This window comes from Dermochelys coriacea, chromosome 11 (genome assembly GCF_009764565.3).
Source record: "Dermochelys coriacea isolate rDerCor1 chromosome 11, rDerCor1.pri.v4, whole genome shotgun sequence".
NCBI classification, from domain to species: domain Eukaryota; kingdom Metazoa; phylum Chordata; order Testudines; family Dermochelyidae; genus Dermochelys; species Dermochelys coriacea.
Window position 1 is genome coordinate 29,118,103 of NC_050078.2, and position 16,028 is coordinate 29,134,130.

General features: G+C 35.7%; 2 protein-coding genes across 19 annotated transcripts in view; one reads left to right on the forward strand and one right to left on the reverse strand.

The window, feature by feature from the left end:
- The window catches only part of FMNL2 (formin like 2), a 259,549-nt gene extending 253,742 nt beyond the window's left edge, over positions 1-5,807 (forward strand). For 4 of the 12 annotated variants that reach the window (XM_038421457.2, XM_038421464.2, XM_038421467.2 and 1 more), the window contains one exon: positions 3,620-5,807. In XM_038421457.2, coding sequence (XP_038277385.1) covers positions 3,620-3,729 — 110 coding nt within the window. In that variant the 3' untranslated portion in view covers positions 3,730-5,807. Of the gene's footprint in view, positions 1-1,468; positions 1,563-3,619 lie in introns of all 12 variants that reach the window. The other 8 variants (XM_038421460.2, XM_038421469.2, XM_043505123.1 and 5 more) reach the window with 4 other exon arrangements.
- A 4,036-nt stretch (positions 5,808-9,843) lies between these two features.
- Positions 9,844-16,028, reverse strand: part of PRPF40A (pre-mRNA processing factor 40 homolog A) — a 45,379-nt gene continuing 39,194 nt past the window's right edge. For all 7 annotated transcript variants that reach the window (XM_038421475.2, XM_038421473.2, XM_038421472.2 and 4 more), the window contains exons 21-26: positions 15,424-15,519; positions 14,524-14,610; positions 14,334-14,430; positions 14,168-14,229; positions 13,423-13,557; positions 9,844-11,165 (exon numbers count right to left, since the gene is read on the reverse strand). In XM_038421475.2, coding sequence (XP_038277403.1) covers positions 11,073-11,165; positions 13,423-13,557; positions 14,168-14,229; positions 14,334-14,430; positions 14,524-14,610; positions 15,424-15,519 — 570 coding nt within the window. In that variant the 3' untranslated portion in view covers positions 9,844-11,072. The remainder of the gene's footprint in view (positions 11,166-13,422; positions 13,558-14,167; positions 14,230-14,333; positions 14,431-14,523; positions 14,611-15,423; positions 15,520-16,028) is intronic.

Below are 16,028 nucleotides of genomic sequence, written 5' to 3' on the forward strand. Positions count from 1 at the left end.
ATGGATAGGAATGTCTGCAGTCTACTTGGAGTTGTATTTTATGTCATCACGTCATTGCACGTTCTGTATTTCGATTGTCTTTTTATTATATCCCATCAACCTTGCGCATGACACTTTTGGCTATCCTCACATTTCAAAGCCACCATTGAGCTACATGACATATGTCATAGAAAAGCAAATGATGGAAGTCACAGAATGCTACCTATAGAAATGCAGCTTTCTTGCAAATCAGATGCTACAGTTTACGGGAAGGTTAATGGGTCAAATGCAATCATAAATGTGACAGTTCACCTGTTTTTTCTATGGCATCTCTTCTGGGTTCTAGAAGTCCCCTTCTATGTGAAGTGGCTTATGTAGTATGCATGCAGTAAACTAGAGTGCTCTATTGGGAAGCGGAATTGCAGTGTGCATGAGCTGAGCTGGACTTTCATGGGCTTTGCTTCCTGACTTGCAATAGTTACTCATGATTATATATGTGATCTGGGGATTTTAACCAGCACTTGCATGTTTGTCTGCATGTATAAGAAATAAAATGTACAAAATCCTTTCTCATCCTGTCACATCCACATTTATTTTTCAGTTCCATGCCAACTTAAACATGATTGGAAATGCCTATTGAACAAACTCTAAGGTGCCACAAGTACTCCTTTTCTTTTTGAGAGTACAGAGGATGGCTACATGGATTGGCTATCAGTAAAGGAGAAAAAAAAATCCAGAATGATTCTCCCTCTGATAAGGGGGAGACTGGGGGTACACTCTGTAGGGTCATGGCCATTCTGAATGCTGGTTGCAGACCTGGACTTCTGGGTCTAGTCATGGCAAAGCTGTTTTAAATGAAGTCTTAGAATTCATTGGAGCATTTTGTGCTGGCTTCCTGTTTGGTCAGAGCCAATGTCAGAGGATTGGATGAAGAGAACATCTAAGTGTGGGTAGGAGGGAAGAAACTGGAGAAACAATTTTGTTCTCAAAATTCTATAGCAATCACAGCTATTACTGATACATATTGGCATGTAACTGGATATATTTACATCTTGTGGTGTAAACTGTATAAAAGGTGTGTTTAACACAGCATGTATCTATCTGTTAACACTGTTGTCTTTGTTATGGGTTCTTAATCAAAGACAACAGTGTTTCATTTCTTACTTTTGCAATGTATTTTTATGAGAGCTTCTTAATAAGATTGCAAACTATAATCAGCTCAATAGTTATTTTCTCTTTCAAGTTAATTGCTGTAGTATCTTCCTGGAGCCAATCTTCAAAGCAGCTTGGAATTTTGTTAGCGAGAGACTAGGATAGCCATCTTGTCCTTTCCTTCCTGTTTCTAACCTCTTCTTGTAGCCTTGGCCTCATTCTCTCTTCTTACTCTCTTGGCTAACATGCCTGGGATTTTTGAACACTAAGTTGAGTTGCTCTTCTTTTTCCATCCCATTTTTTATTTAACCATCATTTTGTTTTTTTTTCTGTTTAGCCCTAAAGAAGAATAATATCACTAAATTTCCAAATGTTCACTCGAGGGTAAGGATTTCTTCTAGCACACCGGTGGTGGAGGATACACAGAGCTGGCAAGCATCACTTTTTACTTAGCTTCCTCCTCTCTCTGTATGCCAGACAAATTGCTGATAAATATGACTAAATGTAATACTGGTGAGAATCCAAAGACATAAAAGATACACTTGTGTTATATGGCTTGGTAGACCATGGGCTAGGATGAACTAAATTGCTGCTCCCAGGGGAGGCTTATGTACAGTAACTGACTTTCATGTGCATCTTGACTCCTGATTCTGGGTTTCTTTCTCTCCTCCCTACTGCAGATCTGCAAGCTTTGGGAGTAAATAAAGCTCTAGAGATACAGCAATGGCTTCAGCAAATGCAGAGAAATTAAAATAAGGGACAGCTTTCAAGCCTTTTTGGTTTTAGAACTTCCCTGGAGTTGCGTAGGTGTGTCTCCCCCACTATAGTTTTCCTAATAGGTACAGTGAATTCCTAAACTTCTCCCCTTATTGCCATTTGGGAAGGGTAAAAGCCCTGTCCTCTCTCCCTGGCTCAACTGTCAGCAAAAGAAAGGGCTATACATCTAGCATTATGAGTGACCAACAGGGGGACCCATGGAAAAGATGCCAGATGTTTTTCATATAAAATGAAGTGACCTTTACTAAACTATAAAAGATGATTGAATCATAGGACTGAAAGAGAGCTTGAGGTCTAGTCCAGTCCCCTGCACTCATGACAGGAACAAAAGATTGTTTGACGTATGGGGGGGGAGGGATAGCTCAGGGGTTTGAGCATTAGCCTGCTAAACCCAGCGTTGTGAGCTCAATCCTTGAGGGGGCCATTTAGGGATCTGGGGCAAAAACTAGGGATTGCTCCTGCTTTGAGCAGGGGGTTGGACTAGATGACCTCCTGAGGTCTCTTCCAACCCTGATATTCTATTAGAACCATGAGTGCTTACTATGACTGGTGCCCGCTTTCCCTGGCCCTTTTTTCCATTTTGGCCAAAAAATTTGGCCCCTCCAAGTTTGCCCAAAATAGTTCTGTGTCCTATGCCCTAGAGCTGTTCCCCAGCCTGTTCTGCTGCTGTCAGGACTGTACTGCACAGTGCTTCAGGGGCATGTGGAGTACACCTAAGAGATGGGCAAAAAGCTGCACAAATCGATGTGCAGGCAGAAGCAGCTGAACATCATGCATTGTCTGCCCCTGCTGATAGTGTACACATGGCTAGGGGGAGCTAGGAGCTGCCTTTAAACAAAACACCAACCAAGCTATGACTTCCAAAAGCCATGGAAGCTAAGATATGGAAAGGGCTTCAGCTACCCTAGCCTCACTGAAATTTCTTCCCTAGCAGAAGAAACTTTCCCATGTATTAGAATAGCAAGGGCCATACTGAGCATGCTCAGTATATCCCCAGTCATCATTCCCAAGAGACCTACTTCCATAAATAGCAATCATCAGGACAGATTATGACCCAAATTTATCCCCATTGTAGTTTCTGACTTCACCGGGAGCAGGTGGAGATTTAGCTGGTCATGGAAGCATGAAGTCATCATTGTGTGGCTGCAGCCACATGGGAAAGTATTTTTGGATCCTTGTCAGACGAGTAGCAATGGAACAGAATAGAACCTTTACCGTTTTACCATATAGTAATTGTGTAGTATCCACTTTTTCCATGTTCCTTTTTTTCCAAAGATAGATGTATAAAAGGCATAAAATTATTGCTTTGGAAAGAACAATTTAAAACATTATCCTACTTTGAGTTTTGATTCAGCTTCCAGCCCCTTTCAGAAAAATTTTACTGATCAAATTACGATTCTAGTGATTACATCTTAAAAAAAATTCAGTTCTATTGATTCTAATTGATGTTGCCTTTCACAATGATTTTAGTAAATATAAAATTATAACTTCAAACTTGACAGCATGAATCGATTTAGACAAGAATACCACCAGTATTACCTTTTTTGTGTTTATTAATAAGAACAAATCATATTAGTTTAATTCTCAATGGGTTTAAAGGCCCTTTACTCTTTCTACACAAGCTGCTTTGATTGGCTGCCAGAAGGACTTTCTTTTCTAAACAAATGACATTTAGTTTACCCGTTTCTGATATCCTATTTCCTTTTTGCAGATCTTAGAAACCAGCCATACAGACGAGCCGATGCGGTAAGGAGAAGCGTTAGGAGACGCTTTGATGATCAGAACTTGCGCTCTGTAAATGGTGCTGAAATAACCATGTGATCTGGAGATTTGCATGTGAAAAGTAGAGCGTGTGCTTGAATGATACCTTGTCCATGTGAACTATATGTGCTACCATTTAATTATAGCCTTGAATACAGTAAAATTACCTTCTGAAGGGCTCAAAAATATAGAAAATGCATAGGAACGTAAAAGTGATGGGCTCTCTACTCAACCATAGCTAACAAGTGCCTAAAAGTGAAGTACCTGCTCAAATTAATTAAAGCAATAGGACTTGATTTGATTGGGTATCTTTTTACACCAATACATTATTCAGTATTTTTAACCAAAATGTAAAATACATGATTTTTTTTTATTACATGAAATTTAGTGATTGGCCTTCAGTGGCCCTTCTTGATTTCCTGACAGGTTGTAAATAAGTAATACTTGGATGCAGTCTGCTGTGGACTTAAGCTTTTCAATGCATTCCTGTCCTGTCCACTAAGGAATTAACCTTAACCTTCAACTGCACTTATTAGCATTTTTTTAATATATATATTTAAGGGCTTACCCTGTGCAAGGGGGAAGTAATTACAAAATGAACTACCTTTCAACCATACACAAACCCCTGCCTAATACAAATAAGATGTGTTAAAGACATAATTCAGTGAACACAAGGTTTATATCAAATGAACACAAACTATTCTTCATGTCGAGATTCTGCTTTTTGTATGCCAGTGTGCAACGTGGGATAAGCAGTGAGGGATAGCTGGGAGGGTATGAATGCATTGCAAAGATATATGAAACAAGAACGTTGTAAAAGACTCATTTACTATGTTCTTCAGATAGAGGCAGCTTTTGAATAACAACGTGTATTTATTAATTAGCACTAAGATATTAACATCTCATTAATCAGTATTAGGATTTCTGAAGACCATTACTGTTCAGTTATTAACTCAGTGAAATAATCTTGTGCCCTGCTGAGAGAGGACTTTAATACCCCATGTATAAGCTTTAAACTTGCATCTGCATTGAGCAAGAACGGTAACCCAGTAAGTATTTTTTTCCTTTGACAATCGAGTTCTGATCACTTAATGCAAAGGGACATTTGTTGTTCAAATGCATCCCAACTTCTAAATTCTTAGTTTTTATATATTGCATTTTACACTTTAAAATTGAGCTTATTGTATTAGGCTTGGCAATATTTAAATATATACACAGTGCTACTGGTGCAGATCAATTTATTGTTATAATGGAATTTTATTTTATCCTACAATGGCAGGGCACTTGATCTATTCCAAAGTCAAGAACTGGACTGAGGCTAAATTTGTACTTTCAAAGATGATACATTTTGCTTGTGGCTTACCGTTCCTGGTAGCGTTGCATCAGTATGTTAATTGTAAAATTTATTGTATAGTATTTAACCACTGAGTTTCTTTTCTTTTATGTTGTGCTTTATGTGAACCACTGGTGAAGGTCCCATTTTCCTTGAATAATGTGTAGTTATATGAATCTGTTTTTAAATGTACAGATATTTTGCTACAAAATTGGTGCAGTTTTTTATGGTTTTTACACTTCTCTTTAATTCCCACTTTAGCCTCTGGGTAATATTGTAAATATTGTTTAAAAAATGCATCAGCCTGTGCTATACAATCTGAATGTTATTTTAACTTATAGTTTTGTTTTTTATATTTAACTAAATGGACAGTTTGGGGCTCAGTTACCACAGACTTCCGCTTACCTATTTACAGAAAGTTTACATTAAAACTGCCACCTATTCTCTCATTTACAGCAACGTGTACTCAACATGCGAAAGAGAACATGCCAAAATTGCCTCTTTCTTCACTGATAGTGACAAGAGTTTTAATCTGTATAAGAGAAAATAATTTGGCAATGTAATTTAAGTACATTTATTAGTCAAATGGGTCAAACTCGTAAGCTCAAAAGCATTTTATAACTTAACTCTAGACAGCAAATAACGTTACCATACAAGTGGACTGTAATATTGGCATGTTCTCTTTGATGTTTTTCTAGTAATAGACCTGCTTCTTAGCAATATTAGAAGTGTTTTATAAAAGCAGTTCATGTTACTTTTCTGTTCTGTTCATGGCATATGATCAAATAAACTATTTACACTACTATATGGTAATCCATGGTTCTTTTTCTTTGGTGTGTTTATACTATATTTTTATGCAGCGGTTGCTAGCAAATGGATCATGAGTATGATGATGGAACAACTTATTCTCACAGAAATGTCACTTATATCTGCAGTTTATCAGAGACTGAGGGGGCAGGGGGAATCCCAGGTTTTCTCACTAGCTTCTGCCCTGTGCCACAACTTTTTGCAAAACTGAAGCAGTCTCATCCAATGATTCTGTATTTTATTTTGGAGAGAAACACTGAACAACAAAGCCTGCTTAACCTAGCCTCACAGACAAACAATAGTAATGGCAAAGATGGAAAGGAAACTCACCCACACAGCACCCCATTCTGTGAAGCTACGATTGGTCCCATTTCCATGCTAACATTATGAAACACAGGCAATAAACAAAGTCAACTCAGGTGGAGGCAAGGCACTCATTAGAAACTTCAAATTTTGGCTAATTTTCTCCATTCAAGTCAGCAGACTTACACCAGGAAAGAATTAAGACCATTTTCTTTGTGCTCTTCACCTTAAAACTTCTTTTCATCAGAGTGTGTTTTGCCAATTTTTCCTACCAAGCAACAGTTTTAGGACCCTGGCTGGGTTGGAAGAAAACAAAATTTCGTGGCTTTAAAAAAATTTTTGTAGCAACTGCAAATATGATGAGCAGAGACCACTTTTTTTTTTTTTTTTTCTTTTTGCGTATGCAGGAGTGGAGGTAATATGGAGTCGTAAGACCTGCATTTTACCACTGGAGACTCAGTTACTTCTGCAATATCCTGTCCAAAATAAACATGGTTTATGCAGAAGTAAAATTCACCAGTAAATGATTCAGTTAAATCTGCTAAATCAAGCCGTTTATCCTGGTTCTGACATTACAATAATCACAGAGAGTTTCTACTCTGAGCTACTTTAACAGTCTCAAGATCAATGACCAAAGGAAGTTCCTAGAGCACTTTTCATATAGCATTTTCCTCTCAAAACACAGGATCTCTGAATAAAAGAGTAACAGTGTACAAACTCACACCCCCCCACCCGCAAATATCATTTAACATTTACAAACTCTTAACAACCCATGTCCTCGCACCCCTCCATTCACAGACCTCACTAATCTCTATTTAGGGCTTGTGAATGGGGGGTCCTCCATTTTTAATTTACAAAAAATACACATTTTTGGCTTGCAACAAAGAGATCCCAAATGCTGTGGATTTAAATGTAACAGTTTAAAAAAAGTATTTAAAGTAAAAGGAAAGCGACTCAGGCAGTATTTGTCTTTAGGCTGGTCTATACAGATTTTGTACCCCTTTAGCTCTATAGGTATAGAATCTACTATATAGTAAGGAGTACAGTTCTTTAGTATGCTTGTAGATAAACTAGTATAAAGTCCTTCTAGCTGCGAAACTTAATTTCCAATCTAACTGTATTTGTGCTATGGGTTTTTACTGCTTTATACTAGCTTTTAAACCAATAAATACAAAAACTGTACTCTAAAGCAAGGAAGTGATTATATTAAGGACACATCACAATTCTGGGAAATATCAATATACAATATGGTTATTTTATAAACACTTCTACTTTTCAAGGTAGGTGTACCATAAACAAAAAACTATCTTAAATGTTTACTTATCAGTCACTAATTGTCAAAGTCTTACCCTGGTCTAGCTTCCTTGATAAACATTTCAAATCCTATACCTTTTGATTAACAAGCATTTTTTCTTGCAGTAAAATTGCTAATAGATCTTGACACTGTCATAAAAGAAAAAATTTGCTTTTCTCAGCACTTTCATGCATAGTTCAAGCTGCTCTTTGAGTATAAGGTTTGTATTTATCAAGGCTCAGCACCCTCACCAGCAATCAATATCCGGTGAACAGATTTAATTAATATCTGAGTAGGGGAAAAAAAAAAAAAAAAAAAAAGAATCAACACCTAAACAGACAATTCACCCCCATGACTTTTTTCTTCCCTTCTTCCCCCATCTCAAAAGAAGATTTTCAGTGATGCCAGGCAAAAATTCATTATGAGAAATACACTGCAAAAGAATAAAAATGTTGTGTAAATAAATGTGCTACAATATTTCTGCAGCAAAATTTAATCTATTAAAATAATAAGAATAAAATGGCAGACAAGTTATTTATAGTAGTGGTGAATAAATTATGCCATAAATGTAATAAGGGGCGTAAGTGATAACACAATTTAACAAAATGTGGTGAAGCTCAAATTTAAGAGAAAACATCTTGTAACCAAACCTTAAGCCCTTTTCAAAAATTTAAATTTAACAAAATAAATCCCCCACCCTGCAAAATAAAATAAAAACAAAAACGGGGGGGGGGGGGTGGATTCAAGATAGCCCTGCAGAATATGCAACCCAAGCATCACAGCATTAAAGCTAGTGCTTGGGATTCAAGTGAAACTGACTACAAACAGGAAAGGTAACTTTCAGTCAACCTGATCATTGTGCAAAAGAGACACAGCAAATCAAACACTGAGTTAGACTTTTAAACATTCTTTGTTTTAGTAATCAATAGCATTATTAATAAAAGGAAAACTAAATTTATTTTGCCAGTAACCCCTATAATTTCAAGACAACTACAGAATTTGAAAGCAAGGGATTGTGATAGTCTTTTTTCTTCTCAAAAGGCAAGACTGAATTTTGTTGTTGCTGTTTATGAGTAGATAGGAAGTGTTCTGCCTGTGGGTATTTCTATCACACAAAGAAGGAACAGTCCCATCCATTGAAAAACATGAGGCTGCAAAATTTTTTTTTTTTTGAAGGGGGAGGAGATGGGAGGAGGAAAAATACTTTTTTCTCAAGATCAGAAAACAAGCTGTGCCTTGCCAAAACAGATTTAAATGAGATTGTATTTCCTATTGGGAAGGCTTTTGCAAGATCTGATTGAGAAATACAAAAGAAATACATTCCATTAGAATAATTTACAGTTACATTTTTTATTTTTAATGGAAAAATAAAGACAAACCTTTTAAAAGTAATATTTACTTAGAAACATGTTTCTTCATGTATACTATGCTAGGCAATAAAAGTATTTTACACAAATTCTAATGTGTTTTCAAAACCATTATTACCTGTCAAAAATTCTAAACTAATTTGCTACCTTTAACATTTCCTTAAATCTGTCAATGTAAAACCAAGTATTAGACGTGATGAACTGTGTACTGCATACTATCACCCTAAAATTTTGTGTTTTGTTTTGTTTTTCACTATAGAGTTAACCTAATTGTTACAATACCAATGTATTTGCTCTTTTTAAAATATAAACACAGGAAAGTGAATTTTACAAGGTTAGCAAAATATATATATTTAAAATCTAACTGTAATTTTATATAGCCATATACCCATGATCAGCGCTCAATTCCTGACACACAGACTAACCTGCAACTTTCCACACTTCGGATAGTTGCTGGGCATGGTGCAGAAATATGGAACAGTCCCACTGCCAACATTTTAGTTCATTTGCAGTTTTTTGGATACTTAGCATGAAACATTTTATTATATATAAAATACAATGTATTTGAATTCTTTACCTCAAACCCTACCTTCGCAAAAGTCATATAAGGTATTTCTTCAGTAACGAGTGATTCACAGGTATGTTACATAGTGATGGATGACTAGCGTTTCTAATGTTAGATGTGTATACTGAATATTCTTTAATACAAAAACCTGTCATTTCCTTCTTGAATATAGCAGACCAAATAGATCTCTAACAAATATTTTCTTTCAATTGAAAAGTTTCAGTCTCAAAGAGCAACCTTAAAAAGTTGACTCACTTACCCATCCTACTGAAAATATTCTGTGTGAATGCTGCAGTTCTAGGCATTGATCTTAAATGGGCTTTTTAGGCATTCATGTACTGGTAACATTGGTCATATGTATTAGTAAAAGGGATTAATACACTGAAAAGGAAGCTAAACTCTGTGCACAGTCTTCAAAATAAAAATTGAGTGAACACATGTTGCTTAATTCCATCAATCAGAGCTGTACAGAGTATTTAAAACTAGAAATAAATACCAGTACACGCTAGAGGACAAAATTTAATAATTGATAAAAATGTACAAAAATATTCCAATCAGAAAGGTTTCAGAATGTGTACCACAGTAGTCAATACTTGTCACTGAATAGGGAAAGTAGAATTTTTCCTCAAAAGCAAAACTGGTCAGAGGCTACCAAAAGGAGGGGGGGGGGGGGGGGAGAAGCTGAATTTTTAAAAACAATACTAGTTTTTTTTAAGATTTTTTTTTTTTTAAAAGAAAAAGGTTTAATACATTGATTTTCTACATTAATATTGCAACGGCTATTTAAAATTTGGTGGTACATTCTTCAGCAGGTCCTTAAGGCAACATATTGAAATTAATTTACAAGTTGATTTTATGTTAAATTTTCTTATCAAGATAAATGCTGAAATAATGCCCTCAGCCATTTTAATATATATATATCAGGTTTTACTTTAATAAAAGTGGTGGCTATTTTACAGCAGCGCCCTCTAGTACCACTGTAATGAAGGGCCTAGCAGACTTACATCGTAAACACCTATTTGTAAGGGTTTTAAAACTTTACCATAAAAATTCACTCCAAGATGAAACTTGACATAGAAAGTCTCAGCCAGGACGTCACATTTTTTGTTTAATACAAATTATCAAAACCATAAGTTTGGCCAGTAATGTAGTGCACAAAGCAATTTCTGTTTCTGGTGCTTCTCTGTACTACTATAAATCAAGAAATGGATTCATTATTCCCTCTCCATTTCCTCCTCCTGCCAAAAAAAATTAAAAACAAACACACAAAGACAATTAAACCACAAGAAACTACATTTTGAATCTTTCCAAAAAGGAAATTTAGCTTGTCTCCACTGGCCTGTAAAAACAGGTTTAGCACCTTTCCAGAAAGAACTGCGTTTAAGACATGGATTGCTAGAAAGGTGCTAATACTTTCCCTGGCCAGAGTAGGCAGGACCCAGAGTCAGAAGTGAAACAACTTCCATTCATCAAAGGGCTCGAGGGTGTACAGAATATATATGCTGCCTAGCAAGTCAAGAACAGAACTTCAACTTTAACTCCGAATTTCCTGTTTTTTCTAGATTTGATGCCAGGCCCTATAATGATATTACTTGAATGCATTTATTTATGCAGTATCATTAAAACCCACTGTTATTTCAACAATGGAACTCACAATATCAGAACTCATGTCCTGAATTAGACATCAGTTTCTTTTATTAAATCCTACTGTAAATGTATTTGGTATAAATAATGTTATTGATCTTCATCCAGTTGTTCCAAGAGGGTTCTTCTCTGTTTTTCCAATTCCCCTTCGCTCAGTTCACTGCCAGATGTATCCCAATTACCCTGCAAAGAATACAAGAACACATTTGTTAGTCTCTAAGGTGCCACAAATACTCCTTTTCTTTTTGCAAAATACAGACTAACACGGCTGCTAGTCTGAAACCTGTCAAAAAGAACACACTGTAATTCACCCACAGCAGCTATTGCACGTGTTCCAATACTGCTTTCTGGCCTTCATTAGGAAATATAGCCGGAAAATCAAGGGTATACATTCCATATTTAAAGGAATTGACAAGTGAAGCAATATAACATGAAAACATTTGCTGAATTCTAATCCTACATCCCACAGTGCAATATGCAATATACTTGTGTGCAGCTGTTCTCAGAAGATAAGCATCCCAAGCAGGGTTTAAACACTAGATTTCTTGTCACAAATTTTTCATCACTGCTACCAATATTGGTAGCAACAGTGAAAGCATTGGAGTAGACAACGTTCTAGGTGACAGCTTGTGTTTTAACCACCATATTGTTTAACCCTGCTATAAGCAGGTCTTCACAAGTACTACCTGGGCCATAGTTTATAACACTAAAACATCTTCCAAATTTATGTCAGTTTCAATATTTTTTTTTTAACTGAAACTGTTTCCAAACAAATAGAAACATTTTTATTTCAATATGTTTGAAACGCATTCTGATTTTTTAGTTCAAATAAATTTTCATTTAAAAATTGCCTTTAATGTTATTAAATTATTAAATAAAAGACCCTTTAAAATTGTCAAAATCAAAATGAAAAATTTCAATTTTGTCAAGATAAAATGTTTTTTCACCCAAAATGATTTCCCCCCCAATGTTTTGATTTGTCAAAAGAAAAAAATAGTTATTGGTTTGCCCAGAAATCTATTCTCCTGCCCCAAATTGACAAACCTCCCTCTCTTCCCTCCCCAAAACAATCAATTATTCACACAGCTCTATTCAGACTACCAGCAGCTGTCTGGAGCCCTATCTACACTAATGCACCCACCATTAGTCTACCAGTAGAAACAAGAGTGGGCAATTTTGAGCAAAAAAGCCTAATGTAGACAGGGCCTGAGAGCTTAGCTACTCTTGGGTCCATGCTCCCAGCACAATATGTCCCCTACCCCATAGGATGTATGGTTGGGATTTTTGAAGGAGCCTAAGGGGTGATAGATGCCAAAATGGATTGTTCTGGGAGGACACATCCCAATGAATTATCACTTTATCTCTGTGGGGAGAAGGGTGAGTGAGTTCTGACAGACTTCTGTTTGTGAAAGGACTGAACAACAGGGTACAGTTGCAACCTACACATCTCATTGACAGCATTACAACATGCTCTCTCATAGGAGCCAACAGTGTTGAGCTTGAGAGAATTTCTCATTCAGTTACTTAACTCCCTTAGTCTCTTTTGAAAATCCAGTCTATATAGTTTCCAAAATACACGTTACTCAGAACGGATGCTATAGTCGAATATGGACCCTGGAAGTGCTCTCAACAACATTCTTTGCCTTCAAAAAGCCCAAGAACCACTTACCTCCGTTAGTACTTTCTTCCACCACTGGTCTAGCTCCAGTGCAGCTCCACCAGTGCTAAATCAACAGTGGGGAAAAGGACAGCTACACCCAGAGATGAAAGACTGCTCCATCAAATCTAGTCTGTCAGGTTCTAGACCAGGATAGTCAATAGGGAGATGGCGGGCCAAGTCTGGACCACCAAGCCCTTTTGAATGGGCCTCAGAATCTTTTTATTTACTTACCATTATTATATTTTTTTATTATTATTATTTTCTCTGGAGCCTCAACCTTGACCAAGAAACTTGGACCTTGACAAAAAATAAGTTTTCTACCTCTGTTCTAGACTAAAAGATCAACAATGTTTAAACATGAATACAATAATAGCATGCAAGCCATATGGACTATGGCCCAAAACCCAAATGTTTTAGGAATGTAGTGGAACGTCAGTGTACTTCACTTTCAGTTTTGAGGTTTTTTTGGCACCATAATCAATCATTAAAATACAGCTTTAAAATGAAAATGTGACATCTACACAAAACCACATTCAGAATTACTAAGCTACACAGATCCCCAAACATACATTAATAATAATTTCAAATCTTCTTGGAACATTTGGTACATTACAGATAAAAAATCACTGTAAATAAATCCTTAGCTTATAAATTAGCAAGCTACTCTTTAATTAGTTGTATATTTTTATGTGGCTCTGTAAAGCTACTATATTGTATTTAGCCAAAATAAAATAAAAAACCCTCACAGACATTACACAAAATAAAACCAAGAAAGCTTACAGAATCTTTTCCAGGCCGTTTTTTAGGAGGAGATTTATGCTTTGATTCTGATCTTTGTCTAGGTCTATCCTTTTCATTCTCTCTCTCTTTTTCTTTTTTATCCTTTTCTCGTTCAGTATCAGATTCTGGTGAATCCTGTGTAAATAAAGTGAACCTGTCATCAGCATGGACGCAAGTCCTCTGGAATGGTGGTTGAAGCATAAAGGGACATATGAATCTTTAGCGCATATGGTACATAAATAACTTGCAATGCCGGCTACAACAGTGCCATGCGAACACGTTCTCACTTTCATGTGACATTGTAAACAAGAAGCAGGCAGCATTATCTCCTGCAAATTGTAACCAAACTTGTTTGAGTGATTGGCTGAAGTAGGACCTAGCGGACTTGTAGGCTCTAAAAGTTTTACATTGTTTCATTTTTGAATGCAGTTATTTTTTTTGTATACAATTCTACATTGGTAAGTTCAACTTTCATGATAAAGAGATTGTACTACAGTACATGTATTAGGTGAACTGAAAAATACTATTTCTTTTGTTTTTTACTGTGCAAATATTTGTAATAAAAAATAAACACAGTGAGCACTGTACACTGTGTATTCTGTGTTGTAATTGAAATCAATATATTTGAAAATGTAGAAAACATCCAAAAATATTAAATACATGGTATTCTATTATCGTTTAACTGCTCAATTAATCATGCAATTAATTTTTTAATCGCTTGACAGCCCTAATAAGCTGTACTTACAGACTTGTGTCTTCTCTTTTTGTTTTTCTTCTTGTGTTTTTTTGACTTCTTGTAACTTCTCTCTACAATACATGGAAAAAAAGTAAGCAAGTATCAATAAAACATTAAGACCCAACATTATCATGACAAAGCTTGTTCTAACAGAGGAGAGGGGAAAATAGCTTACCAGATTCTGCACTGGAAGAACGATCAGAAACTGATCTAGATTCTGAGCGTTGCCTCTTCTTCTTTGAATGGCTATCATCATCATCAGACTCTGAGCCCTTTTAAACAGAACATTTTGAGTTCAATATTAGCCTTGCAAGACAATGTGTTGTAAAAGTAGTTTTCACATATTATTCTAAGAAAGGTCTTACCGAACGGGAGCGAGACCGTTTTCTGTGATGCTTTTTAGACTTTTTAGAATGTTTCTTATTCTTTGAATGATGATGTTGACACTCGTGCTGTGGTATAAAATAATCCAAACATTATACTTGTTTTAAACTACATGATGTAAATTGACCAATTTCTTAGCACCAGCCCAAAAGACACACTCGTGTTCACGGACATCAATTTGTTAAAACAATGTAACATTTGAAATCTTACTGTTTGTAACCTTTCCTAATATGCAACATTAAATTTAATTTTTAAAAAATGTAAAGAAACTGCCATTAATACACCATTAAAGTTGTAAAATCAAGAATTAAAAGAGTCAGAAATGACTTAGCATCACACTTTGAAGATGGATGCAAACAGCTTATATTTTCCTTTATGCATGTTTAGTCTTGCATTTTTTAAAACATAACTAATTTGAATGCCCTCCCCCCAAATTTGGTAAAATATGTACTTCTCATTAAGACCTATTTAATGCCAAATTTGAAGTTTCAAAATTTCAAATTTAAAATCTCTTTAAAATAAATAAAATTTTAATAAAACAAGTTGCAGTTTACTCTTTAAACTACATCAGCTTGATGAGTCATCTGTAGCTTGAGACAGATTGAATTTTTGAAGGGATTATATAACTCAAATTCTCAACAGAAGAAAATTTTAGCCCAAAAGTTATGTATGAAAAGGGAAGTTAGATGAAAACAGCTCCATCACAAATAAAAAAATAAAACACATGCAAATAGCTTAACCATAATAAACTTCATTACTTTCAGACTGAGGCTTTAATATTTGTGTCACAAAATAAGACCGTTTAGTATAGTTTTAGAAAGTTTTTTTTCCTTACAAAAAACTGCTACAAAATTGCTATGAAAAACAAATTAAAATATTACCTCTAGTACGTGTATAAAGTCTTTAAAGATTCTTTTTCTTTCAGATTCTAGAGTGATGTCTTCAAATGCTGGTTCCTTCACAAATCTATCTCTGATCTATATGAAAAGGAGTAACACAAACTTGTCAACTGTTGGAAATGGGCCACCTTGATTACATTGGCCTCATTAGCACTACAAAGTAAATTTTCCCTCTCTTGGTATTCACCCCTTCTTGTCAACTGTTGAGAATAGGTCACTTCCACCTTAATTGAATAGGGCTTGTCAGCACTGATCCCCCACTTGGTAAGGCTACTCCCATCTTTTCATGTGCTCTAATATATGTATTCTGCTTGCTGGTTTTTTCCACTCCATGCATCTGATGAAGTGGGTTTTAGCCCATGAAAGCTTATGCCCAAATAAATTTGTTAGTCTCTAAGGTGCCACAAGGACTCCTTGTTGTTTTTACATAATGAAATATTACTACAAAAAGACAGACACACACATGTTTAACAATCAAGTAAAACGAACCATCTCATAAATGGAAAAACATATTTTACTGCTACAGGGTGAATTTACCTCTTACCCCAACAAGTTCATGTATACTATGTGCTCCACACTTCCAAATG